At 58.2% G+C, this 26,552-nt stretch overlaps 1 protein-coding gene and 1 long non-coding RNA gene across 2 annotated transcripts; one reads left to right on the top strand and one right to left on the bottom strand.

Annotated features, from left to right (window-relative positions):
• Positions 1–560: 560 nt before the first annotated feature.
• CUNH5orf58 (chromosome unknown C5orf58 homolog) lies at positions 561–4,916 on the bottom strand. Its single transcript, XM_069999209.1, has 4 exons — positions 4,807–4,916; positions 4,367–4,416; positions 3,185–3,281; positions 561–883 (listed from the first exon to the last, which is right to left on the bottom strand). Exons 2-4 carry the CDS (start codon positions 4,391–4,393, stop codon positions 783–785), a joined length of 225 nt encoding a protein of 74 aa, XP_069855310.1. The 5' UTR covers positions 4,394–4,416; positions 4,807–4,916; the 3' UTR covers positions 561–782.
• Positions 4,917–5,125: 209 nt separating this feature from the next.
• Positions 5,126–26,386, top strand: LOC138811508 (uncharacterized). The gene is made up of 3 exons (XR_011367424.1): positions 5,126–5,256; positions 9,499–9,677; positions 26,135–26,386. It is a non-coding gene; the product is annotated as an uncharacterized lncRNA (long non-coding RNA).
• The last annotated feature ends 166 nt before the right edge of the window (positions 26,387–26,552 follow it).

The following is a 26,552-nucleotide window of genomic DNA, read 5'->3' on the forward strand; positions in this document are numbered from 1 at the left end:
GTTGAACCCTGAGCCTACTCTGCTGATGGTATCATGATCTCCCAACAGTACCTTGTTTGGAACCACGCCTTTACATGTGGGTCTGATGGGGATACTGCTTCCCTATTTTTCAAATCCCCAACTCTGCCATAGGCCCGCTCTGTTCATCCTTCTCAAACTGGCATTATTTGGAAGGATCATAGTGTCTTATTTCCATTCCTCCTTCTGGCTGGGCCCCACCTCTCTTAACCGAAGGCTTCGGACCTCCGCTGTACCAGTCCATGTGGCACAGGGCAGTCAGGGGCCCTCTGGGAAACGTTAAACCTGGGTGGAGACACAGGATGTCTCGTTCTGGAGACCTCTAAAGGCAATGTAACCTGGAGCTGGGTGCTGCCTCCCACCTAGCCCCAGCTGGAGGAAACAGGTCTGTGAGGGCAGACCTCAGACACCCAGTAGACAGCGGATAGGCTTTTGGAAACCCTGAAATCGAAGTCACATGACCAAGTGTTTTAGAGCTGGTAGTATTTGGTGTTTGGTACCTGCTAACTGAAGTTCTGGTTAGTTTAAAGGTAAAAAGGCAACAAAGGTTCCATGGCAAACTTCCCATGTCCTGTACACTTGTACCAACAGGGAAGTAAATCAGCCACCGTGTAGTAACACATTAAATTACTACGGAACAGCCTTCAGAAATATGAAACGTTTATTCAGAACTCTTTTAATGATAGAAGTGTATTGGTAAACTCAATCATTCAGCTATTTAGCTTAGTAACAAAGTCAGCACAATAAAACGGTGATGGGAAATGTCAGACGGAGTTGTTGGGTTCTTTTGGTTCCTTTATGTGCTTTATCTTCAAAGGCTGCTCCAGCTGCACAGTCAGGTCACAAAGCAGTAACTGAGCATGCTCTGGGAAAACAGAAAGAGGTACTCTAGTGCCTTGTATTCTCTCTTTAAATGGCTGTTTCTAAGTTTGTTTCCAGATGACCACTGATCAAATCGCAACTTAAGTGGACCCCATTGTGACTTACTCTTCAAAGCTGGGTCTTATGTAACACACAATATGCCCCTTCCTGCAAGCTACTCTGGTCAGTTAGTAATTGTATTATTTTTCACTGGTTGAACATTTCTCAAGTAGGAGTGAGCATTTCTATAGTGGGAGTGAGTTGTCCCTCTGGACTGACAGCTCTTAGGGACTGTTAGCAAGCTACCCTCTCATCACCCTGGTAACGGCAGTGCCTGGGCAATGGAGAAGAGGGCTTGAGGGCTTGTATGGGTGCTCTTACTCCACAATTCTTACGCGTTTCTCTTTTGGTCTGCTGCCTTGTTTGGTGGGATATAGCCTCAGTTTGTCCCAGGAAGGGGATTTATATATCTAAAAGCTTCTATCTGCTAATGCTCAATTTGAAGGTTCACTAGCCTTAACACTCAGGCTGGAAATCCCATTTCCTCAGACTTCCAAAGGCGTGGCTGCAGAATCTTCCAGCATTTAGTATTCCTACTGAGAGGTCTCATGGGATACAAAGTAATTTTCCATCCCCATTTTCTCTCCAGAATCTTGACTGTCCTTTTTATTCCGCTAAGCCTGGACATTAGTATTTAGGGAGGATGTAGGGATTTAGGGAGTGTTTGCTTAATCCTCCATATTTACCAGTTTTCCTTCTAGTCTTGTTCTACAAATTCCTGATATTCTAACTTCCTGAGGGACCCACACAACTCTTCAGGAGTATGTCTACCACATTTATTATGATTTTACTTCATGACATACTTGCCAAACTACAACAACTCGACAATCAAAACTGGATCTAATGCTTCTCTACTTAAAACCAATTCAAACATCCAGACAACTGAGTTTGATAAACATTTTCCAAGAACCTTTTATAGGAAGACACTGTGCCAAGTGCTGGGAATATCTTTAAGGAGGGTTCCATTGAGCAGGGACAGAAAAGCTGTAAACATATAATTATAACACAGTGTGCTAAGAGATAATGTCTATGGGAAGAAGGGAAAACATTCCAAGCTCAAAATGTTCCCAGTGGAAGTGACCTAGTCAACTAGTAAGGCATTGTTAACCTGGTAGGGATTACAGCGGTGGGATTTCAGAACACGTATGTAAGGTTCAGACACACAAAAAAGCATCCTGAGCACACGAAGCACTCTGTATGTGTGAGCACAGTGCATTCTAGGAGTGCTGGACTTATTCTAGAGATAATGGTGGACTAATGAAGGTTCTCAGAGGTTTACATTTTAGAAAGAAAATCTTCATTCAGGTACAGCACCTCATCCTGAGGGGTCCACACTGGTGCTGGCAGTTCTCTGATTGTGTCTGCTGGGAGTTTCCTCCCATGAAACATATCTGGCCAGGGAAAGGGAGGGGGGAAAGTGCAAAAGCCTGGGACAGGCTGTGTAAGGAGACCAGGCAGGGGTGCTGTATGGCCCCTGGAGGCAATGACTGGAGCCGTGACCCTGTGAACCTGGGCTGGGACCTGCTGCTCCTGACTGCATAAGGAATATGTGGTAAGGTTGTTACTTGGTTACTGCTAGGGGAAGGTATCCACATCGAGGCTAGCTACGATAACCACATGGTGTTCTTAGAGTAACTAGACACTTAGGGTCGTTTTCACAGTCAGAAAGAGGGCCTGGACATGAAGCAGTGGGGCCACAGATGTCACCTGGGGACTGGTCGGGAAGGGGCCCAACACAACAGGGGAGACTGAGACCTCTGGCAAACCAGGGAGCTCCCCAACACTTCCGTGTTTGGTCAGGGATGGATCGGCTCTGAGAGTATTTAATTTACAGAGTGTTGCATGTTTAACAATGCATATATGAGTGGAGCGACCAAGTGCCACGACCAATAAGGCCTACTATTACTCCATGAATGTTTTAAAAACGCACATGCTGACATAATTCTAGTTCTTCCTTCAAAGTGAACTTTGGGGGCTCAGTAAGGGTTCATGGATAAAGACACTGGATGTCACAGTTGTTCCATGTAAATTACATGGCTTAGGTGGCCTGGTGGGAGCCTGCTAGCGTTGGAGTAGGATCAGGTCTGCTAACTCTTAGGCCATCTTTATACGCCCGTTCCTCGGCACTGCAACTTGGCGTAATACGGCAGTCCTAACCAGTGGGGGACCATGCAGCGGAAGCAGGCGCGAGCGCCACCATTGATTCTGCAGCCGACAGGCAGCGTTCCAGGGACTCCAGGCTCACCTTTCATCCGCCTCACCTCCTTAGAGATGGTCTTGAGGTTTTTAATGATGGTCTCCACCTTCTGCTTATGGTCCACAGCCTCATGACCGCGCTGGTTCTTAAAGAAACACAGGGTACACGTCAAAAGCATTCGTTAGACACACCTCCCGGGATGTCTGCCCTGGGTCACTGTGGGCTGCTCAGTCCCACTCTGCTCAGTCCTGCTCTGCTCAGTACCGCCCGCTGCTCAGTACCGCGCGCTGCTCAGTACCGCGCTGCTCAGTCCCACTCTGCTCAGTCCTGCTCTGCTCAGTACCACCCGCTGCTCAGTACCGCGCGCTGCTCAGTACCGCGCTGCTCAGTACCGCGCGCTGCTCAGTACCGCCCGCTGCTCAGTACCACGTGCTGCTCAGTACCGCGCTGCTCAGTACCGTGCTGCTCAGTACCGTGCTGCTCAGTACCGCACGCTGCTCAGTACCACGCTGCTCAGTACCGCACGCTGCTCAGTACCGTGCTGCTCAGTACCGCACGCTGCTCAGTACCGCGCTGCTCAGTACCGCGCTGCTCAGTACTACCACGCTGCTCAGTACCGCGCTGCTCAGTACTACCACGCTGCTCAGTACCGCGCGCTGCTCAGTACCGCGCTGCTCAGTACCGCGCGCTGCTCAGTACCGCGCTGCTCAGTCCCACTCTGCTCAGTCCTGCTCTGCTCAGTACCACCCGCTGCTCAGTACCGCGCGCTGCTCAGTACCGCGCTGCTCAGTACCGCGCGCTGCTCAGTACCGCCCGCTGCTCAGTACCACGTGCTGCTCAGTACCGCGCTGCTCAGTACCGTGCTGCTCAGTACCGTGCTGCTCAGTACCGCACGCTGCTCAGTACCGTGCTGCTCAGTACCGCACGCTGCTCAGTACCGCGCTGCTCAGTACCGCGCTGCTCAGTACTACCACGCTGCTCAGTACCGCGCTGCTCAGTACTACCACGCTGCTCAGTACCGCGCGCTGCTCAGTACCGCGCTGCTCAGTACCGCGTGCTGCTCAGTACCGCGCTGCTCAGTACCGCGCGCTGCGCGCATTCCCCCACCCCCCTTCCCGCGTGCGGCCCACTCACGGGCGGTGGAAGGCCGCCCAGGTGAGAGGCCAGGGTTCCACGTTAGCTCTGCCGTGGGATGACCGGCCACTCGCGGGCTAGGCGGCCCGCACTCACCTCGCGCGGGCCCCGCACGCCAGACATGACTGCGCACGCGCCTCTGGCTCCTGCAAGACAAGCGTGGTGGTCGGCGCGCTGCGTGTCATGCTCTGCGCATGCGCTGCGCACCGCCCCGTGGGGGGAGTTCCTCACGTCGCGCATGCGCGTCCGCGCCGCCCTGACGGGGAATGCTCCAGAAGCAGAGCTGACCCCCGCCCCGCCCAGGCCCGCCTCGTGCAGCCGAGGCCCACGCGGACCCCGGGGTCGGCCGGGCCCAGCGCGAGGCGAGGCGCGGCCCCGCCTGGCCGCAGCCCGTGCCCGCCGACCGGCCCGCCGCCGCCATCTCCCTCACAGGCCCAGCGCGCCCGGCCTGAGCGGCCCGACGGCGGCCCGCGCGGCTGAAGAGGGCCGAGGAGCCGCCGCCCCGCCCGCCCTCCCGCCCGCCCAACGGTCAGGACCTGCAGCCGCCGCCCGCAGCTCCCCAGGTTCCAACCGGCCCAGCACGCACAGGGGGAAGTGCGCCTGCGCCCCGCGGCCCCGCCCACGCCCCGAGGCCCCGCCCACGCCCCGAGGCCCCGCCCACGCCCCGAGGCCCCGCCCACATCCCGCGGCCTCGCGGCCTGACTGGCCCACTCCTCAGCCGGCTGCATCCGGATTGGCCAGTTTTTCTCACCACGGAATGGCGGCAGTTGAAAGTCCCGCTTCCCCCTGCGGCGCTGGACTTGTGGAGAAGGTTCTGGATGCCAGACTGCAGATCTCGCGAGAGGCTGTGTGAGTTGACGTGGCGGCAGCGGCCTGCTACCTGCTGTGCCTACCCCAGGCCCCTGGAGCCGGGACGGGCCCCACCCTCGGGCGGGCGCGGGGTGAGGCCTCCCCGGGGCCGCGAGGTCCCCGCCGCGCGGACTCAGGTGAGCACCGCGGCCGGACGCGCTGGACGCGGGTGGGCGGGCAGGCGAGGGGAGGGGAGGGGAGACCAGGCCAGGCCAGGGGAGACCAGGGAGGCCAGGGGAGGCCAGGGGAGACCAGGGAGGCCAGGGCAGGCCAGGCCAGGCCAGGGGAGGCCAGGGAGGCCAGGCCAGGCCAGAGGAGGCCAGGGAGGCCAGGGGAGGCCAGGGAGGCCAGGCCAGGGGAGGCCAGGGCAGGCCAGGGCAGGCCAGGCCAGGCCAGGGGAGGCCAGGGAGGCCAGGCCAGGCCAGGCCAGGCCAGGCCAGGCCAGGGGAGGCCAGGGAGGCCAGGCCAGGGGAGGCCAGGGCAGGCCAGGGAGGCCAGGGCAGGCCAGGGCAGGCCAGGCCAGGCCAGGCCAGGGGAGGCCAGGCCAGGGGAGGCCAGGGGAGACCAGGCCAGGGCAGGCCAGGGGAGGCCAGGGGAGACCAGGCCAGGGGAGGTCAGGGGAGACCAGGCCAGGGGAGGCCAGGGCAGGCCAGGGGAGACCAGGGCAGGCCAAGGGAGGCCAGGGGAGGCCAGGCCAGGGCAGGCCAGGGGAGGCCAGGGCAGGCCAGGGGAGGCCAGGCCAGGGGAGACCAGGCCAGGCCAGGGGAGGCCAGGGCAGGCCAGGGGAGGCCAGGCCAGGGGAGGCCAGGGGAGACCAGGCCAGGCCAGGGGAGGCCAGGGGAGGCCAGGCCAGGGGAGGCCAGGCCAGGGGAGGCCAGGGCAGGCCAGGGGAGACCAGGCCAGGCCAGGCCAGGCGAGGGGAGGCCAGGGCAGGCCAGGGCAGGCCAGGCGAGGGGAGGCGGGACGGAAGCTGAGCTCCTGCGTACGCAGGGGACGGAGGTGGAGAAGCCGGGACTCGAGCATGTGGTTCCCAGGACGACGCCTGCCCTGGGCTGAGGGCCGGTCCCCCTGCCATCAGACATGCACACCCCAAAACCAGGCCTTGTGACAGCCAGCAGCACGGTCTGGTGGCCATCTTATATTCCATTTACCTGGTGTAAGATCTCCTGGCGGACGTGCAGCGGAGCTCCAGCCCAGTCACTGCTAGCTCTGCCATTCTGGGTCTAAGGTCCCACTCGTGCGTGGGCCACTGCAGTGATGGCCTCCATATTTTAAATTTGCCTTTAGCATGCAAATTTAAAGCCCATCTACCAGCAGCATAGATAGAATAAAACGTAAAACAGAAGTAATGGGAAAAAGGACAATGGGACCAGGACCGTATTCTGAGTCATTAGTTGAACTTGCAGCCAGGTACAGTGACTGCAACCAGACGCTTGTTGAAATGAGTTCTTACTGGGTGTTGGGCGTTAAATGCAGTCCAGCACCACTGAGGCCTTCTGGAGACTGTCAGAAGGACACTGCGAGGGGGAGTCCGTATTGTTTAGTGCCTGCTGTACTGTGTGAAACATCCTTTGTACCACTGACACAACGTGTCCCCCTCAGACCACCAGCACGGTACCCTTCCCTCCTAAGAATTCTCAGTGTGCGTTGTGTGCCTTTCCCAGTTCCAGGCCCAAGCCCTGGTTTTGTACCAGGTCTTCATGTTAATAGAAACACTTGCAAGTGTCACTTTTCATTGTGTGCAGAGCATCCCTCAACTCCCTTCCTGAGTGATGAGAAAGGATAAAAATGAGTACAGAAGACCCGAGACCAAGTGTCTGTCAGTACGCCCCATGTGTGGTGGGAGCCTAGTCTGTCTGTGTGATTCGTCGTTTTCCTGCTATTTTCTCTGCAGTGGCTCTCAGATGCCTACGTGGACATCCTCACCCCAGTGCCTTAGAGTAGGAGAGTATGTGGAGGCTTTTTAACAAGGTGATTGTGCTGAAATGGCATGTCTGAGTGTCCCTTTGATGAGAAAGTCTGACACACAACCACACACACAGATATTCACCCACAGGCAAAGACCCGGGTGGAGATGGCACCCTGTGTTGGCAGAGGAGAGAAGCTGGGAGGAGGCCCACTGCTGACGGCTTGCAGCGGCCGGTCGCCAGCTCTGTGGTATTTTCTTATGGTGGCCTAGGAAACTAGTGCTTCGTCTCTTGAAATGATGAGTGCATGGTGGCTTCACAGGTTATCGGCCTTGGCCATGTACACCCAAGCGTACGTTAACAAAACAAAACAAGACAAAAAGCATTGGCATTGCTTTTTTTCTTTTGGCAGACTGGGGTTTGAACTCGGTGCCTTACACTTGCTAGGTAGCTGCTCTACCATTTGAGCTGGGGCCTAGTCCTTTTAGTTACCTTCCCGGTGGAGCCTTGAGTTTTTGCATGGGGTTGGCCCCAGACTACTTGTTGTCCCCTGGTAGCCACCGTCCTATATGTGTTCCACCACTATGTGTTGAGATGGTACATAGTGAATCTGTAGACCAGGCTCGCCTTCTGGTATTTCTGTCCTCAACTGATTTATTAGGGCCAGTAATGGGCTGGAACTCAGGGCCTCCCATTCTTACTTGACTTTTTTTGCTCATGGCTGTTGCTCTACCACTTGAGCCACACCTCTAGTCTGGCCTTTTGCTGGCTGTTTTGGAGATGAGTCTCACAGACATTTCTGCCCAGGTTGACCTGGAGCTGTGGCACCCGAGTAGTTTGGATTACGGGCCTGAGGCCCCAGCAAGCATCATCTGGCATCAGAGTGGTGCAGAGCTGGTGAGGGCAGCATGGCAGCAGTCACGGAGGTGCCGCTGGTGCCTGGAGTGGCGACACCGGGCGGGCTCAAGGGAGGGCCAGGGCCAAAGCCTGGGCCACAGGGGTGCGGGGGCAGACAGGGGGAGAGGGCCGAGAGCCCGGCTGCCCCCTCACTGCTCCTGTCCAGGGTGAGCCGAAAGCTGCCGGCCCGCTGAACAACAGCACAGGGCATTGATTATTTTGTTTGTTTGTTTTTGGTGGTGGTTCTCGGGCTTGAGCTCATGGCCTGGGCGCTCACTGGCCCTACGCACTCAAGACTAGAGCTCTGCCTCCACTTCTGGCATTTTGCTGCTCAATTGGAGGTAAGGGTCTTATGGACTTCCCTATCCAGGCTGGCTTTGAGCTGTGGCCCTCAGATCTCAGCCTTCTGGGTAGCGAGGAGGACAGGTGTGAGCCACAGGTGCCAGCCGATGACTTCTTATAGATTTGTACCACTGTATTAGGAACAGCACATCACTAAATGGCTTGTTACTCACAAAAAAAATCAACTTTGTGTTTTGTTAAAATAAGCATTTTAGGAGAATAAAAGTTCAACATTCAGGAAAATGAACTATAATAATCTATTCCATGAAATTATCTTGGAGCAATGATGACTGCTTGTTGCTGGGTTTTTGTTTATTTTTAGTAAGAAAATAAAACTTTAAAAGCATGATCTGCCACTTAATGCTTGAGATCCTAAAAAATAAAATCTATCTTCCTTAATAAGTTTGCAGATATACTTGCTAGAACCCAATCTGGCTGCAGTTGTTGATGCTGCTTTCTTAATCAAGTAAGAGATTAAAAAGCTGGCAAATTACCCCATAAAGACAAAAGCTGTTTCAGAACAAGGTGATTAAGTGGTTTATGGAGCCGAGTGTGAGAGCCTCAGTTAGCTTTATTACAGATTCTTGACATAAAGCCTGAGTTTTCAGGAAGATAGATTGAGTAAATTCTGTTACTTCTGCTGGATCTCCGGGCTCCCATTTCCCTCTCCGGTCTGCTTCTTGTGAACTAACAGTGCTGGCCTCTGTGTCTGAGGACCTCTGCTGCCTCATCCCAGACTTTCCGGATCATGCCATTATACAGCCCCTGGGTATGTGATTTTGAGCGTGCACAGCCTTTACCTGGACAGCATGGGCACAGCCAGGAAGATGAAGGAGACTCCTGCATACCCAACGCTCCTGGCTCTCTGCGTGTCCCCTTCCACAAAGGAGGCGAGAAGCAAGAGGCGGACAGCCACGGCGAGCTGAGGGGAAGTCGGCCCCTGCCCGGCTTCTCTCTGCTTAGGTGGACTTCTTTTCCTCCAGGGAAAGCACCTGTGAAATACTGGCATTCATGAGATTATGCATTTCTTAGCAGACTACCTGAAATGTTTTCACTTCTCATAAAAAGATTACCAGATTAAAAAGAAAGAAGTTAAAGTCAGCTTTCAGACAAGAGCAGGCTATTGTTGAGTGTGGAGTGGCACATGCCTCGCTCAGGATTTGAGATTCAGATTTAACTGGGAATCCCATGTTGTTATTTGCTGAATCTGACAAGCCTCTCTCACAAACTTAGGAGAACCGGGAGAAAAGAAGAGCAAGCAGCAGGAAAACGTGTAGATTAGAGGAGCAGAAGCCGGGTACCGGGGATTGTTGGTGTTTGCAGGAGACTCACTGCGTCAGATCGCGGCTCTCCTCTTCTTTCTGTAGCCTGTGATGCCAGCGGATGGGCAAACGCTGATTGCATTCAACGAGGTACTGTGGTTTCACGGCTGCTTTCCATGTCCTGTTGTGTGAAAACTCTGTGCTGGGCTTTTTATTCAGCGAGGCACAGTCATGCACAAGTTGTGTTCATTTCCAAAAATCCACCGGTCAGGGAACACCAGTCTCTGTCCCCAAATGAAATAGGTTTCCAAGTCTATGTCAGCCATTCACCCCAACAATACTTCTCTGTTTATGGGAAGCATAGATCTTGGCGGTGTGCTCTCCCTGTGGGCTTTACGCCTCACCCCCACTCCCAGCCCTTGTTAGTGCTCATGCAATGAAAAATAGCATCATTATGAAGCCAGTTACACTTGAGTCTAAGTGTGTGCTTATTTTTTGTGATGGAAAGAGAAATGAATTTGAGTTAGAAGAATATCCACCCAAATGTTAAGGACGATTTCTTTCAGCAGCTTAGTTTAATCTCTTCGGGTCCTCTCTCTGGCTGGCGCACCAGTGGGCGTGCTTCTTTAAAGAGGGCTTCTGGAACTTTAGGGGGTGTGTGAGAGAATGCAGGTTTAGGTTTAGAGAATGCTGATTTAGTGCGTCTGAGGTGAGACTCCCCAGACCTGTGCGTTTTGCCTGGGTGGAGCGTCGCCACAGATCTCCAGTGCGTGGCCACGATGGAAACATTTTGGCTCCCAAACCAGAATCAGGAGAATAATTTCCCCTTAAGTATGTAATTTTAGTCCTAAGATGACATTCACTTAATTAGGGTGGAAATGATTGGGAGTAAGGCCCCTGCCCAGCTGGGAACAGGTGCAGCCGTCCGCTGCCAGGTTCTCTAGGTGGTGCCCTGTGCCGGCAGAAGTGCTCACCGTGGCCTTGTTCTGTGGCTGAGGGAACTGGCCCCTGCGATCGTGGCATCCTAGAAGGCTGGAAATCAGATCGCGCTGCTGCCTTCAGCCGTATGCCCAACTTAGCCACGTTTCTGGCCTCTGAGCCAGAGTGGGGGGTGGGGGAGTGGATGAGCTGGAGAAACCTAACCCTGGCGTCCTGGCCCGAAGCACCCTCCGTTCTGACTGCCTTCTGATCCTGGCAGCTGTTTTGGAAGCCGGTGCCAGGCTGGCAGCTGGCAGGGAGCGGCACGTGGAAGGGACTATGGCACTCTCTCGGCTGTGGATCATCATTTGAATAAAAACCAGATGACTTAGGATCTGTCCAAAGTGAAGGATGTTTTAATACTTCACGTGTAAAAACACGGATGTTTTGCTTCTTTTTTATTAAACAGATTTTATTATTTTCAGAATCATGTCAGCGTAATCGTTTTACGGGCAGATGAAATATTTAGCCCCCTGCCATGGGAGTTCTTCTCCAGCAATTACCATGTGGCACGTTCACTGTAATTGGGTTCCCACCTAGGATTTTTCCCTGGGTCTGGGTAATAAGTGAAATATGACCAGAATTTAAATTTGTCAATTACAAGCACACGTAGTGCATAAACATACCACAGAGCCATGAATTCCAGACCATGGGCTACTGCTGGGGGCAGAGCCTGCAGACGGGCAAGCAGAGCCTGGCCCCTTCCACTGGTGTGGAAGCTCTCGAACGCCTGCTTTGCCCGGCCCTGTCCCTTGACTGTGGGGTCAGGACGTGGCAGGCCGCTGTCACAGGCAGCTGTGCGGGGTCAGTAACGGACTGATGGTGGTGAACTCTGAGAGGAGTTGAGACAAGGAAAGGGGGGCTTCCATCTCCTAAGCATGCGGACTGCTGTGTGTGTGTTGAATCTTTCTGGAAGCATCTCTTCCATGCGGTGCTGTTGTAGGCATGTCACCAGCAGACGGTCTATGATGCGGCGGACGAACAGACAGGAGCTCACGGGCCCCACAGCGATGCGGACACGCGCCGCCCCGAGCCCCGGGGAGCTGCAAGCAGTGCAGCTTCTGGTGACTTCTCTGTGTGAACATTATGGGGTGTACTTGTACAAACTAAGAAAACAAAAGCATCACTGGCGGTGCAGTCCTCGGGGACCACAGGTGCGTCCCGTGCCTCTTAGGAGACGCGTCAGCTGGACGCTGGCAGGGATGGAGGCGGGTGTGGGGTGTGAGACGTGGGACGTGGCTGGGGTCCTTCTCAGGAAGGGACATTACGGCTGAGAAGCGAAGCAAAGAGCACTCCAGACAGAGTGTCTGGAGGGGCTGTGTGAGGACAGTGCAGCCCAGCAGGTAGAGCGACGGAGGGGACCGCGCCGGCAGGCGGAGGGGCCGGCTGAACGCCCACAAGGAGCCGTGTCCAGAATTGCGCTGCTCCCCCGTCCCTCACAGAAGCCACTGAGGGGTCTGGCGCATGTGGGGGTGGCCGCGGTGGCCGCCGATGTGGTTGTGTTTGTGGCCTCATGATGGAAACAGGCTTGGGGGGGACGAGAGCAGGCAGCTCTGTCCGGAGTGCGTCGTGGCTAGTGTGGAGGCTTGTGGAGGTGGGAGGGCGGGGCTTGGCAGGGGCTGCGTGGGGAGGGAGGTGGTAGAGGCCTGTGTCAGCACAAGGTGGCAGGTGAGGCAGCCGGGCTGGGTGCCTTCTCCCCGCTGTCCCGTGGCACACGGGGCACTCGTGTAGGGACGGCCTCCCCTGCAGCCTCTCAGACTAACCCCATCCCAGAGACCACCCAAGGCTTCTGTCCCCCCCCCCCCCGCTGGGCTGCAGTGAGCTGTGGCTGGGCTCCTTGGCCGGTTCCAGGACCGTTGTCCCTTTTCATCGTTAGAGCCCCCAGAGGGTGCCTGAGTCTCAGCTAGTATCAATCTGTTGCTTCTAGAGCTTTCCACGTAGTATTTTCTGGCATGGCGGACCTTCGATAGGTGAATGACAATGGAAAGGGACAGAGAAGGTGAAGAGGTTGGAGTGCAGTGAGCCCAGAGCAGGCCCGCCTGGGACCCGGGCCGGGAAGGAGTGTGCACGTCTCCCACGGCAGGGAGCCAGTGCACAGGGCCACGGTGTGGGATTCGAGCCAGAATACGCCAAAAGGACTTTCAAGAAGGAAGTAGAGGTTCTGGCAGCCTAGTGTGGTTGAAAGGACCCAGGCTTGGGAACCAAGCGGTTCAGGGTCGGATTCTGGTCCTCCACCTGCAGCCTCTCTGGACCCCAGCACCCTGGTCTGTAGGGTGGGGTAATTTCAGTACTTACCTAGCAGGGACTTGGCAAGCCCATGTTCAACCACCGCACATTAATGCACCAGCTCCCTGTTTGTGGGGAAAGAAGGCTGAAGAACTTGTCTGGCCAGCCAAGAAAGTGCCAGGGGCTGGGACGATCTTTCACCTTGGCCTTGAATTCTGTCCCGTAAGGACTCTTCTTCCTGTGGTGGATTCTGGAATGAGGAAAGAGGAAGTTGGCTATTGGGGGGGGGTCCCCTCTCAAGCGGACAGATGTCCCCCCAGGCAGGTTTAACAAAGAGCTCTTTTTTATTATTGTTATTATTCTTCATGATTTACAGGATGCGTCACAAAGCCTCTGGGCACAATCTTGAGGCAGAGTGGAGTTAATAAATTGGATCTGTTTCCTGCTTAATTCATGGCTCTGACAAAATTAAAAATGGAGATGGATGGGAAGCCTAAGAAAGCAAAGTGTCCCAAAGCCTGGACTCCTAAGGGTGTTTGGGGGGGGGGAGGATAGGGGGTTGGCAGGTGGAGCAGGACCCAGCAGATCAGTACCTGAAACAAGCCCAGCCAGGAGCCACGGAGACTTCCACGGAGGGAGAGGCCTGAAAGGGACCTAAAAGAATGACTGTGAAACAGAAATCTTCCTCCCGGCCTCCCTTATCTCTGTCTCTCTCCCTGCTCTGCACCCCTCTCCAAAACTACTGTGTAAGGCTCAGAATAGTGCTCCCTCAGAAAAAGAGCAACCAAAACCATCGCCTGTCATCTCTACGAGGAACCATAACCACTAACATTTCCTGCTGACAGGACTGTTCTCACCTTCCCTCTCTATTGTTCAGCTTTTGAAATGTCCTTAGTGTTCAAGAAAATTGAACAAAAAATCCTATGTTATCCCTTTCAGAAAGAACCCAAGTAATCCCTGTTATGTAAACTCTTGGAGAGAAGGGTCTGTCCAACCCAGTTGCTAAGCCATTAGTTGCCATAGCAATGCCTGGCCCCAGAGGCCATAAACAACCATCCGACTCCAGCTCGGAGTACAAGCCAGTACCAGCTCCCTCAGCGCTCCCCTCCACACCAGCAGCTCCTCTCCTGCATCCACGGGAGGCCACACCAGGGGGCTGAGAAAGCAGAGCCAGGCTGAGGGCTGGGGTCGCCTTCGGTCTCCCAGGGAGCTGGGGTGAACTGTTCCTTCTCTCTCTGTGCTCTCTCCTCTGTCTTCTTGGATGCTGTGACCCAGGGCAGGGTAGGTGAGGGGCTTTTAGAGGAAAAAAATCTCAGTACATTCTGGACAGCTCTTTGTCATGTTGTATACGGCAGAGGAACGTAAATACTGGAAGAGAATGTTCCAAATGCTTGGTAGAAATTATCTCACTTGATTTTGGCAAAAATACTGCAGATGAAGAAACAGGTGCATAGAATAAGTGACTTATCCAAGTTCCCTGACCAGAAAGTGGTAGAAATGGATGGTTGTTTGTCTGGTTAGTTATTGGTTGTCCATTTGGTTGGTTGGTTGTCTGTCTGGTTGGTTGTCTGCTTGGTTGGTTGTCTGTCTGGTTGGTTGTCTGTCTGGCTGGTTGTCTGTCTGGTTGGTTGTCTGCTTGGTTGGTTGCTGTCAAACCCATGCTGTCTTATTTCTTCGGCTGCTGATGTGTCATTGCTTGCAGAACAAGAACGGACACACACAGAGCTCTGATACTCCTCGGCAGCTAAGCGTTTTGCATGCATTATTTAATTGCTCTGGTTGGGCTAGGATGGTGAAGCTGAGAGCCACTTGTGTCTGGCCGGCCCACGTCCCGTGGTGGAGCCTGGAACCCTGTGGTGATTAAACCCAACACTCTCCTTGGCAAATGAAGAGCCAGGCCCCGGGCTGGACTACTTTGCTCCAGCCTGGCAAGGAAGGTGGACTTCATGACTCTGCACTTGCTGTGCCCTTTACCCTCAGGCCGAGTCCCAGGGGGACTAAGCAAGTGCTCTTCAGATGGTGCCGGGTGTGAGATGATAGTGGCTCGTCTCCCCAGCCTGGCTCTACAGAGTCTGGGGAAGCTCCTCTGGGAGGGAGGGCGGGAGGCAGTGTGGCCGGGGAAAGGATGGCATGCTGGGTTGGGGCTCCTTTCCAGGGAGCCCTGCGCGGCAGCGTCCTTCCCAGTTACCACTCGGGTCAGTGGGGTCTTCAGTCCTCTCCTGTTCCCTCGTTGGGGTAGAAGCGGTACCGTCTTGTTTTCAGCCAGAGATGCGCCCCACAGCTCTCTGCTTGGCCCAGCCCTGCCCGCACCGCGGCAGGCCGCCTCCTGGTCGGGTGTGCCCAGTGCATTCGCTCCCCTGTTCTGACTCACCACCCCACTCATCCCCGAGCGCCTCCCCGGCCGGTAATTGCTTCATGTATTATGCATGGGTGCGAGGCCTGTCTCCCTGCCCTCTAGAATGTGAGCGTCAGGAGGACCGGATGGGCCATGCGGCCAGCCGGCCCCAGGAGAGCCGGCTCAGGCCTTCATCCAGGCCGAGCACACTCTGTCCTTCTGGCAGCTGGCTGGTTGGTTTTCTTGGGAGTTCCCACTGTGGCTGATGGTCACAGCCTCCGTTTTCCTGCAGAGGCCTCCTGTCTGTCCACCAAAATCTGTGTCCATCTGTCGTGGGACGGAGAGCGCTGGGGGTGTAGCCTCCCTCCGCGGAGGAGTCCTTGCCCGGCCACGCCCTTTGTAAGGAGCTGGGGTGCTCCCCTCACAGTGGGTGGGCGGAAGGAGAGCGCGGTCACTGTGCACGCCAGCACCGGCAGACGGCGCGGGAGTCCCCGAGTTCCTGCCGTCCTTGGAGGACACGCTGCACGGGACGTCTCATCCCCCCGGGCCAGAGCACCGGACCCTCCCCGCACACACACACTCAAGGCCTGCCTTCTCCTCCTCCTAGTTCTGGACCTCCAGGCGGCTCCCTGAACTCCGTGTTCATCCTCAGCGTGTTCATCCACAGACCCAGTTCCTGGGGTCGTGGTGAGGAGGAGGCGGAGTGAGGCGCTGCTGGGCAGGCGCCGGCCGGTGTGTGCTGTGTGCTCTGTGACGGCGGCTCACCCCAGGTCTGCCGGGAACTCCGCAAACAGTGCAGAGTCCGGCTGCTCAGCCCCTCCCTCCCTTGTCTGGCTAAGCCGTGTCTTCCGGAAGCAGTTGTCCAGATTGATTTTTACTTCTGTTTCCATCTATAGTGGAAAATTTGTACTGGTTATTGACTTTTCAACTCACCACAGCCCATCTGGACAGTGTCCCATGCCCACCCTCCAGAAACTGGGGGAGGGGTCCTCTATGCCCGCCCTCCAGGGCTGGGGAGGGGTCCTCTGATGCCCGCCCTCCAGAAACTGGGGGAGGGGTCCTCTGATGCCCACCCTCCAGGGCTGGGGGAGGGGTCCTCTATGCCCGCCCCTCAGGGCTGGGGGAGGGGTCCTCTATGCCCACCCTCCAGGGCTGGGGGAGGGGTCCTCTATGCCCGCCCCTCAGGGCTGGGGGAGGGGTCCTCTATGCCCGCCCCTCAGGGCTGGGGGAGGGGTCCTCTATGCCCGCCCTCCAGGGCTGGGGGAGGGGTCCTCTATGCCCACCCTCCAGAAACTGGGGGAGGGGTCCTCTGATGCCCACCCTCCAGGGCTGGGGGAGGGGTCCTCTATGCCCGCCCCTCAGGGCTGGGGGAGGGGTCCTCTATGCCCACCCTCCAGGGCTGGGGGAGGGGTCCTCTATGCCCGCCCCTCAGGGCTGGGGGAGGGGTCCTCTATGCCCGCCCCTCAGGGCTGGGGGAGGGGTCCTCTATGCCCGCCCTCCAGGGCTGGGGGAGGGGTCCTCTGATGTCCGCCCTCCAGGGCTGGGGGAGGGGTCCTCTATGCTCACCCTCCAGGGCTGGGGGAGGGGTCCTCTATGCCCACCCTCCAGAAACTGGGGGAGGGGTCCTCTATGCCCGCCCTCCGGTCCCCTTGCCGCCCTGTGGCCAGCAGGCCTGCGCCGCTCTTAGCACACAGCGTGGTGGCTGTCTCCTGTGCCTTGCCCAGGGTGACCGCACTTCATAGGACAGATTTGCTCCACCCTGGGTGCACATGCAGAGGTAGAACTCTGCATCCTGTTTGTGCGGTCTACAGCCACGCTCTGTCCAGCACCAGCCACGAGGCAGGCTGATAAATAGCTTACTTATGCAAACAGCACATGGCCACCCATGAACTCACGGTGTGGAAGCAGCAGCATGTGGGAACATGTTTGTCAAAACTGTCTGAGCGAGCTTATGAAGCTCAAGGAATGATGTGACGCAGTCACCTCGGCATCTGTCCCCCGGCTTGTGACATCATGGCTTCAGACGGCACGTGACGTGACACCGACTGTCCCCGTCGGCAGCGTGCCCTGCGCAGCTCCGCCCTGTGTGCTGCGGCACTGCTTACCTGTCCCCGCGGAGGCTCCCCCGCGCCCGTGCCCGTGCCGTCCTTCATCCATCCGCAGCCTCGACTGTGTGAGGTGTCGGGCCCCACTAGAAGGTGAATGCTGGTAGTGAAGGCCCACAGCCGCCCAGTGAGATCCGCAGTACTGGCTGAGTTTCAGCAGCGGCTCTGACGTAGCTGGTGCGTTCAGTAAGCCCTGTCCTGTGGGAGCACACACAGGCCCTTCGGTGTTTCTGAGATGGCTCGCTCACAACTCTCAGAGGCCCGGGAGAGAAGCAAAGCGCAGGTCAGCACTCAGGAACGCTGCGCCTGCCACTCGCCTGCTCGTGGGGATCGGACGCCGTCGGCCAGTTGCCCTGTTAGTGAACATGGTCTCACAAGCACGGGTCCAGGCTGGGAACTGGAGGCTTTCTGTTGTCCTTGCAGTTGTATTCTCCTCCTCAAGGAGGCCCAATGACCTTGGGATGCGGAGGCCACCAGCAGGTGGGTGGAACGCTGCTGTCTCGTGTGGGCGTGCATGCTGCCGAAGGCCTTCAGCACTGCGTTCCTGGCATGCTAACGAGTCCCAGGTGACCGGCCCCCTTTGGCTCCAGCAGTTTGATGACCCTTGAACAATTCAGGCGTTGGCGTGCAGACCTCCCTCCCCATTCCCAGTGTAACCTCTGCCTTGCCCCAGACCTCACGTCAGTAGCTGGCAGGTCATATGCAGAACTGATAAACACGTTGTGTGCGTGTGTGACACATGATGAAAATACTCCAGAGCTTGGAGAGTGTACCCTTCACAGTGGTGCGCACAGTTCCCTGGCAGAACTCTGGCAGACACCCAAGTGGTGATGGTTTGGTCTCCCCGTCACAGGGGGTGGTGTCGGCACACTGCCTTCACGCATCCTCCTGTGTCTTTGAGTCACTGCTGGGTGACTTGTGGTCGCACTACTGAGTGAGGGATGTGTGAATAGTCCTTGGATATGGCTTAGGGACTCATGAAAGCAAAATGGTGTGTGTGTGTGCCCAGGACAGACACTTCTTTCCCAGGTATTTCCACTCATGGCCAGTTAGCATCGGATGTTTTCCCCAGATCCGGAGCACTGAGTTAATTTGAAGGGAACGCAGCAGGACCCCGCTCTGGCCAGCTCTGCACATGTTGGGTGTAGTTAATTAGGAGTGGCAGCAGGGGGTGCTGTTTCCCAACAAAGCCGAGCAGGCCAGCTTTGCCGCCTGTGAGGGTCACCCCCCTCCTCTTGTGGATGAGGACGTGGAGAGGGTCCCTCTCGGAACTCTGGGGCTCTCAGGGAGGCCCGGGGTCCGCCTTTTCCAGGGCTGGCGCGGAGAGAGGGTGCTTGTGTGAAGGTGGCTGTGTCATCATTTTGGTTTGTTTTAATATGCACAACCCTGACTGCAGCCTTCTAGAACACGACTGGTTCTCATCAGCCGAGATTCACTCCCAGCCTGGGGTGTTGTCATGAGTACGGGCGTGAAGGGCACCGCCGGCCCACCGTCCACACCAGGGGGTTGCAGCATGTGCTCCTTTTTGTGTGACCCCGCATCCCTGTCCCCTCCGGGACCTGTGCTGTGGCACTCGGTGCGGCTGGCCTCCCTGGGCCAAAGGCTGCCGCCGCTCCCCCCATCCTCTCAAACCCCGGTGCGGCACTCGGCTCTTCCCGTGTTCGTCTCTTTCACTGGGCTTTGCTGTGGATTCTCTGGCACACAGAGCTGCTCATTTGCTCCCGGGTCGTCAGCATGGGCTTTGGGGCAGAGCATCTGCCCAGAGGAACGTGCTGGACAAGTAGAGATAGGCTAGCCTGCTGAGTAAAAACTGCGGGTCCTGGGGCCGCACAGACCGAGCCCTGGACAGATCCCGTCGGGTCGCCGGCGTGGTCGTGTTCCTCAGGGCCTGTCCCCGACTGCGGCCACGGGGCCACGTTTGACCCTGTGTGTGCACGTGCACCCGCTCACACGTACATACGCATACCATATGAGGAATGCTGTTCCGGGAGCTTCCGAAGGAAGCCCCCGGGGCCTCGATCCAGACCTGGGGCGGTGTCCCGGCAGGAGGCTCCACCCCGCTGAGGATGTCTGAGCAGACTCCCCTCAGTCTGAATCCCGGCTTTCCAGGGAGCCCAGGGGCTCTAAGCACGCCACGCACCGGCATCTCAGGAGCAGCAGCCACACAGGAGGCGTAGGAATGAAACAGAGGCGTGGGGTGCAGTGCGGTACGCTACGCCGCTGGCGCACCCCAAGCAGCCGGGCCGGATCTTGGTGCGAGACCGTGGCGTTGACCTGGGCAGCTCACCTGGCTGATGGCGCCCTCTGCCTGTGCACAGAGCGGGAGGCGGCCGCGGGGCGCCCGGCCCCTTGGCGTGAAGCCCGCTGGCCCAGGCCGCAGGCCCCCAGGGAAACACGGCTTTGTGGACACCAAGGTGACGCCCGTGGCGGAGCCCAGAGCCCTCGCTGTGGGCCGTCTTCACCAACCGTGTTTTGGAATCATCTTTTCTCTGTTGGTCAAACAAACCCCCGCTGGGCGCGGCAGGCACGGGGGGGGGGGGGGGGGGAGGTTGGGCCAGCGGGTGGCTGTGAGTCATTGTTGATTGAAATTAGAGTCTCAGGTCTGCCTGACCATGGCTTCCTCATGGAAACTGTGTGTCACTGACCCCAGAGCAGCTGTGGGGCTCCTGACCCCCACCCCGAACTGCGTCTCCTCCTCCCCCTCCCCCTCCCTCCTCCTCCAGGACTGTGTCCTCCTCCTCCCCCTCCCCCTCCCTCCTCCTCCAGGACTGTGTCCTCTTCTTCCTCCTCCTCCTCCCCAGGGCTGTGTCCTCCTCCTCCTCCTCCTCCTCCCCCCCAGGACTGTGTCCTCTTCCTCCTCCTCCTCCAGGACTGTGTCCTCCTCCTCCTCCCCCCTCCTCCCCCTCCTCCCCCTCCCCCCCCTCCCCCTCCTCCTCCCCTCTCCTCCCCCTCCTCTCCCTCCTCCTCCAGGACCGTGGCCCCACCCCAGTCCAGAGTCCCCCCCACCCCCCTCTGATGTCAGCTGTGCTCCACCCCCATGCCCATTCTCCTGTGACTAGCCAGCCGCCAGCCGCCAGCTGGTCCCTCCCACTGATTCTGGTCTGTTTCCCGGGCTCGGCTTCATGTTCTTCGTGGACGGCAGGGTTTTCTGTGGCTCTGGCTGCGGGCAGCTCTTCTCGGTGGGGCATGGCTTCTCCAGAGGAGCTGCCGGAGGCCGGGCTGTGGGGGGCGGCTGCCCAGCCTCCCTGCCCACCCAGCGAGCGAGGCCGGGCTGGGGGGTGCGGCTGCCCAGCCTCCCTGCCCACCCAGCGAGCGAGGCCGGGCTGTGGGGGGCGGCTGCCCAGCCTCCCTGCCCACCCAGCGAGCGAGGCCGGGCTGGGGGGGGCGGCTGCTTCCAGCCCCTTGTGCCCCTCGCGGGCGGCACTTGGCAGCCAGTCCCGTCACACTGCAGGGTCTGGCAAATGGGCCTCCACCTCCTCCCGTGCCCAGCCCTGCCCCCCGCTCAGAGGAGGCCAGGACGGAGGCCGTGGGGTGGTGCCTCTGAGTTCCCATCGGTGGCCCGTGTCTAGTGCCCGGCAAGCCCTCGGTGTCTCCCGGGTGCCATCTGCAGACTCCACCCAGAGCCCAGCACAGGGCTTTGTGAAAAGCCTTGCGCCAGCACTGGACGCGTGGAGCCTTTCCCCTCGGGAGGTGGTTCACCGATGGACAGTAGGGAGTTGTCCCCCTGGCCCACTTGGCCCCGCACGGTATTGGGGTGTCTTGGGTCTTGAGGAGGGAGTAAAATCACACAGGGAGATTGGGCAGCCTACTCACACCCACACACATTTTATCCAGGGACCCGTGCCTTTGCAGGTCTTGATAGTCATGGGGTTCTAGAGCCAGTGTCGCATTGTGCAGACGCTGACAGCACTGGACTGTGCACCCCGTCTATGCAGAGCCAGTGTCTGCACAGACGCTGACGGCACTGGACTGTGCACCCCGTCTATGCAGAGCCAGTGTCTGCAGACGCTGACAGCACTGGACTGTGCGCCCCGTCTATGCAGAGCCAGTGTCTGCACAGACGCTGACGGCACTGGACTGTGCACCCCGTCTATGCAGAGCCAGTGTCTGCACAGACGCTGACGGCACTGGACTGTGCACCCCGTCTATGCAGAGCCAGTGTCTGCAGACGCTGACAGCACTGGACTGTGCACCCCGTCTGTGCAGAGAGCTAGTTAGAACACACACACACACACACACACACACACACACACACACACACACACACACACACACACACACACACACACACACACACACACACACACACACACACACACACACACACACACACACTTTTTCCAGTCCTGGGACTTGAAATCAGGGCCTGGTACTGTCTCTGAGCTTTTGGGTGGTTATTGGAGATAAGAGTCTTGGGGAGGGACTGGGAAGGTGGCTCAGTGGTAGAGTGCTTGCCTAGTATGCATGAAGCCCTGGGTTCGAATCCTCAGTACCATATACACAGAAAAAGCTGGAAGTGGCGCTGTGGCTCAAGTGACAGAGCTCTAGCCTTGAGCATAGAGAGGCTCAGGGACAGCACCCAGGCCCTGAGTTCAAGGCCCAGGACCAGCAAAAAAAAAAAAAGAGTCTCAGCAAGTTTTCTGCCCAGGCTGGCTTCAAATCATGATATTCAGATCTCAGCCTCCTGCGTAGCTAGGGGTGTAGTTGTGAGACAGTGGTACCCAGCTAGAACTTATTTTCTTTTTTCTTTTCAAGAAATGTGATTTATACTGCTTATACACATTTAAACCCAGTCCACAGAGAGCGAAACGCAATGCTTGTTGACTGTGGTGTGGCGTGACTTAGACCAGTGGGCGAAAGAACATGAGTATTTATTACTCGGCTGGGTCCGGTACTGTCTTCAGAGCGGTTGAGCGTGTGTGTGTGTGTGTGTGTGTGTGTGTGTGTGTGTGTGTGTGTGTGTGTGTGTGTGTGTGTGTGTGTGTGTGTGTGTGTGTGTGTGTGTGTGTGTTGAATACCCCTTGGCCCTTCTTCTAGAGCTGGTTGAGCCTGTGTGTGTGTGTGTGTGTGTGTGTGTGTGTGTATGTGTGTGTGTGTGTGTGTGTGTGGTGAACACCCCTTGGCCCTTCTTCTAGAGCTGGTTGAGCCCGTGATATGTGTGTGTGTGTGTGTGTGTGTGTGTGTGTGTGTGTGTGTTGAACACCCCTTGGCCCTGGAGGGAGTTCCGTGCTGAAAAGACACAATGTGGGAGCCACGTCCTCTCCGCGGTTGCTCTGCCCCACCATGCCCAGACCATCCCGGCTCTCCAGGCCACCATTTCCTGCCCCTCCTGCCCCTCGGCGGCTGTCCAGGCCCTTGTGTGAGGCACAGTGACCAGCCCGGCAGGGCCGCCTCCATGCCCGGGGGCGGCTGTTTCAGGCGTGGACAGAGGTTGGTGGTGGTCTGTGGCTCAGAGGGGCGGGCTGGGCCGGCCGTGACCTTCCCTCCCTCCACTCACGTGTCTGTTTGCCAGAACACAGACACAAGTGGCCACCGAGAGTGTGTCCTAATGTCACAGACGGGCGTATTTTGCTCAGAAACATGCCCTGTTAGTTGTTGAAACCTTTGCTGCATTCCCTGAAACAAATGACACTAGTATATTTTCTTTTGGGGGCAGTCACTGAAAGCCTTTTATGTTGACAATGACAATATTATATTCCACAATCTATTTGCATGTCTCCATTCTGCGGGTTTTACGGCTCGGTATAAATCCCTGGGGCTGAGGCAGCTGAGCTCCACAGGGAAACCCAGGGCCTTCCGTCCTAGGCCAGGACAGGCGTGTGCATCCGACTGAAGCTGTGGAGAGAGGAGCCGAGGGGCTTGTGGGCACGCAGGCGGGCCCCGCAGTACAGATGGCTTTCCGGGAGCAATGGCGGAGCACGCACATCTCTGAGGTGCTCCCCACGCCCAGCCCCGCCAGCCCGTGCGGAAGGCCGGAAGCTTGAGCAAGGCCTCGGGAGGGTCTCGGGCGCTGAGCCTGGCACCCTGCACCTGCTCTCCCCCATGTGTGGAGCTCAGGAGCATCTTCCCCACTGGCCGGTTGGGGGCCGTGGAGCTGGGCCAGGGTGCGGGCACCCCTGAGGGCTCGCTCTGTGCTACGCACGCTCTCTTAAGTCCTCACAAGTCCTTCCAGGTAGGTGCTGCTGTCGCACAGGTTACAGGCCAGGAGCCAAGGCCTCTGCGCCAGGGCCGACTGTGCGGGCCGGAGCTCGGGGCCGGGCAGGTGTGCTGTGCTGTTGGGGAACAGAAGGAAGCGTGCTGCGTTGTTCTCAGGAGGCTGTGGGTGGCGGGCGCCCACCGGTCCTCGGGCCAGGCGTGGAATGGCTGTGCTTCGTCTGTGCAGGCCTCGCTCCTGGGCCGGCACGGGCCGGGCGGCAGGCGGGACTCCCAGGGGAAGGCTCTGTGGCCGGCTCCTCCCCGCGGGCGCCCGCTGCTCCTCGGCTGCCCGGCTCCTCCCCGCGGGCGCCCGCTGCTCCTCGGCTGCCTCTCCGCGGAGGCAGGTCCCCTCGGTGGGGCACAGGAGCATGGATTCACGTGGACCGAGACCCACCTGAACGCCTGTTTTCAAACTGAGCCTTTAGGTATAGCACTTGGAGTGAGATTGCCCCTTTTGTTTCCCAGGTAATAGAGTCCTATCTTCCCCTGTCCCCCTTCCTCCAGAGAAGTCTGCTTGCGTGTGGAGCTTGGCCTCCCGGCACCCGCAGGAGGGGATCCTTGATGGTCACGTCTCGCCGAGCCGAGCCGCGGGGTGTGACACTCGGGCTGAGCGGGCATAGCGGGGGGCAGACCGCCCAGCCGACCTCGGAGAAGGCCTTGATTCCACTGTGCTTTCACTTGAAACACCCGGGCAGCGCCTCGCCAGGGCTGGGGGCTGGGTTTCTCCGGCAGCAGTGGCCGGCCCATCCTGGGCTACGTGCTCAGCATGGGCCCAAGGGCCAGACAAGAGGCTGGCTTTAGGTGACACCAGGGCCTGCCTGTCCTGGGCAAGCCTCATTCTGTGTTCTGTGTCTTGTGTGGATTCTGGTCTCTGCTTTTAGAGCAGACCCAGTTGTGGAGCCTTAGCCAGTGCCCGGCTCGGGTCAGGTCGTGGTAGCTTTATCTCCTTTGAACAGCCTTGCTCCTGTGCGGATCTAAAGGCAGGGTAAAAAGTTCATACGAACGCGAAATCACTTGAGATTTCTCCCGTGCCTGTGTTTGTTGTGTGTGTGACTGGACGTCCCCCACCACGCTGCCCGTGTCCCCCTGAGGTCTGGGGAGCCCTGGCTGGGCTTCTCATCTCCCACGGCTGTTCACCGGAAGCTGTGCTGCATGCGGCCTGGACCAGGCCCTGGGCCCAGAGCTGACGGTGCATCCCTTGATGGGCTGGGCCGCAACTGGAGCCTCACCAGCTCTGCTGTCCAGGGTCTGCTGTCCAGGGCTCTGGCTGTCCAGGGCTCTGCTGTCCAGGCTCTGCTGTCCAGGGTCTGCTGTCCAGGGCTCTGGCTGTCCAGGCTCTGCTGTCCAGGGCTCTGGCTGTCCAGGGCGCTGGCTGTCCAGGGTCTGCTGTCCAGGGCTCTGCTGTCCAGGGCTCTGCTGTCCAGGGCTCTGGCTGTCCAGGCTCTGCTGTCCAGGGCTCTGCTGTCCAGGGCTCTGGCTGTCCAGGCTCTGCTGTCCAGGGCTCTGCTGTCCAGGGTCTGCTGTCCAGGGCTCTGCTGTCCAGGGCTCTGGCTGTCCAGGGCTCTGGCTGTCCAGGGCTCTGCTGTCCAGGGCTCTGCTGTCCAGGGCTCTGGCTGTCCAGGGCTCTGGCTGTCCAGGGCTCTGCTGTCCAGGGTCTGCTGTCCAGGGCTCTGGCTGTCCAGGGCTCTGGCTGTCCAGGGCTCTGGCTGTCCAGGGCTCTGCTGTCCAGGGCTCTGGCTGTCCTGGGCTCTGGCTGTCCAGGGCTCTGGCTGTCCAGCGCTCTGGCTGTCCAGGGCTCTGCTGTCCAGGGCTCTGCTGTCCAGGGCTCTGCTGTCCAGGGTCTGCTGTCCAGGCTCTGCTGTCCAGGGTCTGCTGTCCAGGGCTCTGGCTGTCCAGGGCTCTGGCTGTCCAGGGTCTGCTGTCCAGGGCTCTGCTGTCCAGGGCTCTGGCTGTCCAGGGCTCTGCTGTCCAGGGCTCTGCTGTCCAGGGCTCTGGCTGTCCAGGCTCTGCTGTCCAGGGCTCTGCTGTCCAGGGCTCTGCTGTCCAGGGCTCTGCTGTCCAGGGTCTGCTGTCCAGGGCTCTGCTGTCCAGGGCTCTGCTGTCCAGGGCTCTGGCTGTCCAGGGCTCTGCTGTCCAGGGTCTGCTGTCCAGGGCTCTGGCTGTCCAGGGCTCTGGCTGTCCAGGGCTCTGCTGTCCAGGGCTCTGGCTGTCCAGGGCTCTGGCTGTCCAGGGTCTGCTGTCCAGGGCTCTGCTGTCCAGGGCTCTGGCTGTCCAGGGCTCTGGCTGTCCAGGGCTCTGCTGTCCAGGGTCTGCTGTCCAGGGCTCTGGCTGTCCAGGGCTCTGCTGTCCAGGGCTCTGGCTGTCCAGGGCTCTGCTGTCCAGGGTCTGCTGTCCAGGGCTCTGGCTGTCCAGGGCTCTGGCTGTCCAGGGCTCTGCTGTCCAGGGTCTGCTGTCCAGGGCTCTGGCTGTCCAGGGCTCTGGCTGTCCAGAGCTCTGGCTGTCCAGGGCTCTGCTGTCCAGGGCTCTGGCTGTCCAGGGCTCTGGCTGTCCAGAGCTCTGGCTGTCCAGGGCTCTGCTGTCCAGGGCTCTGCTGTCCAGGGCTCTGGCTGTCCAGGGCTCTGCTGTCCAGGGCTCTGGCTTCTTCAGGCTCTGGCTGCCCCGGCTCTGGCTGGCTCTTCTATCTCACACAGTTGGGAAGCAGACTTCAGTTGCGCGTGGTGGCTGCTGCCTTGTTCCCACAGTGCACTGACCTGTTTTCCTCTCACCAGGGCCTCGGGCTTGCGTCAGGAAATGGAGGGAAGGGGCTGCGTCACCCTCCTGAACCTGCTGAAGAGGCCAGACCGGGAGCAGCCATCTGGTGGAGACGGGGCGGCGTGTGAGTTGTGCGGCAGCCTTTCTTCATCTTGAACTGCAAATCCTTGGAAACCTGAGGCAGGCTCTGAATCAAGCCTAATTAAAATTCACTCCGTTAGGGCCATTACTTAAAACCAGCTCTTTGTAATAAAGCTGTGTAACCATAACGAAGCCCCAGGAATGGAATCAGGCGACCATGGCTGGGCCTGGTGCTGGTGGGGCAGGTGGAGACTTCCAGAATGGAAGCAGTGTTAACTAGCCGAGGGTGGTTGTGGGGGCTTGTGGAGTGTCGCGGTCACGGGTGGTGGTGGTGCTTACCTGGTGGCTGGCTGG

Source organism: Dipodomys merriami, unplaced genomic scaffold (genome assembly GCF_024711535.1).
Source record: "Dipodomys merriami isolate MVZ:Mamm:240054 unplaced genomic scaffold, mDipMer1.0.p SCAF_533, whole genome shotgun sequence".
Lineage (NCBI taxonomy): Eukaryota > Metazoa > Chordata > Mammalia > Rodentia > Heteromyidae > Dipodomys > Dipodomys merriami.

Coding starts and splice junctions, on each gene's coding strand:
- CUNH5orf58 (XM_069999209.1), bottom strand. CDS start 4,393: ATGTCTGGCGTGCGGGGCCCGCGCGAG. Junction 3,282..4,366: donor GCGTGCGGGGCCCGCGCGAG/GTGAGTGCGGGC, acceptor TGTTTCTTTAAG/AACCAGCGCGGTCATGAGGC. Junction 884..3,184: donor GGAGGTGAGGCGGATGAAAG/GTGAGCCTGGAG, acceptor CTGTTTTCCCAG/AGCATGCTCAGTTACTGCTT.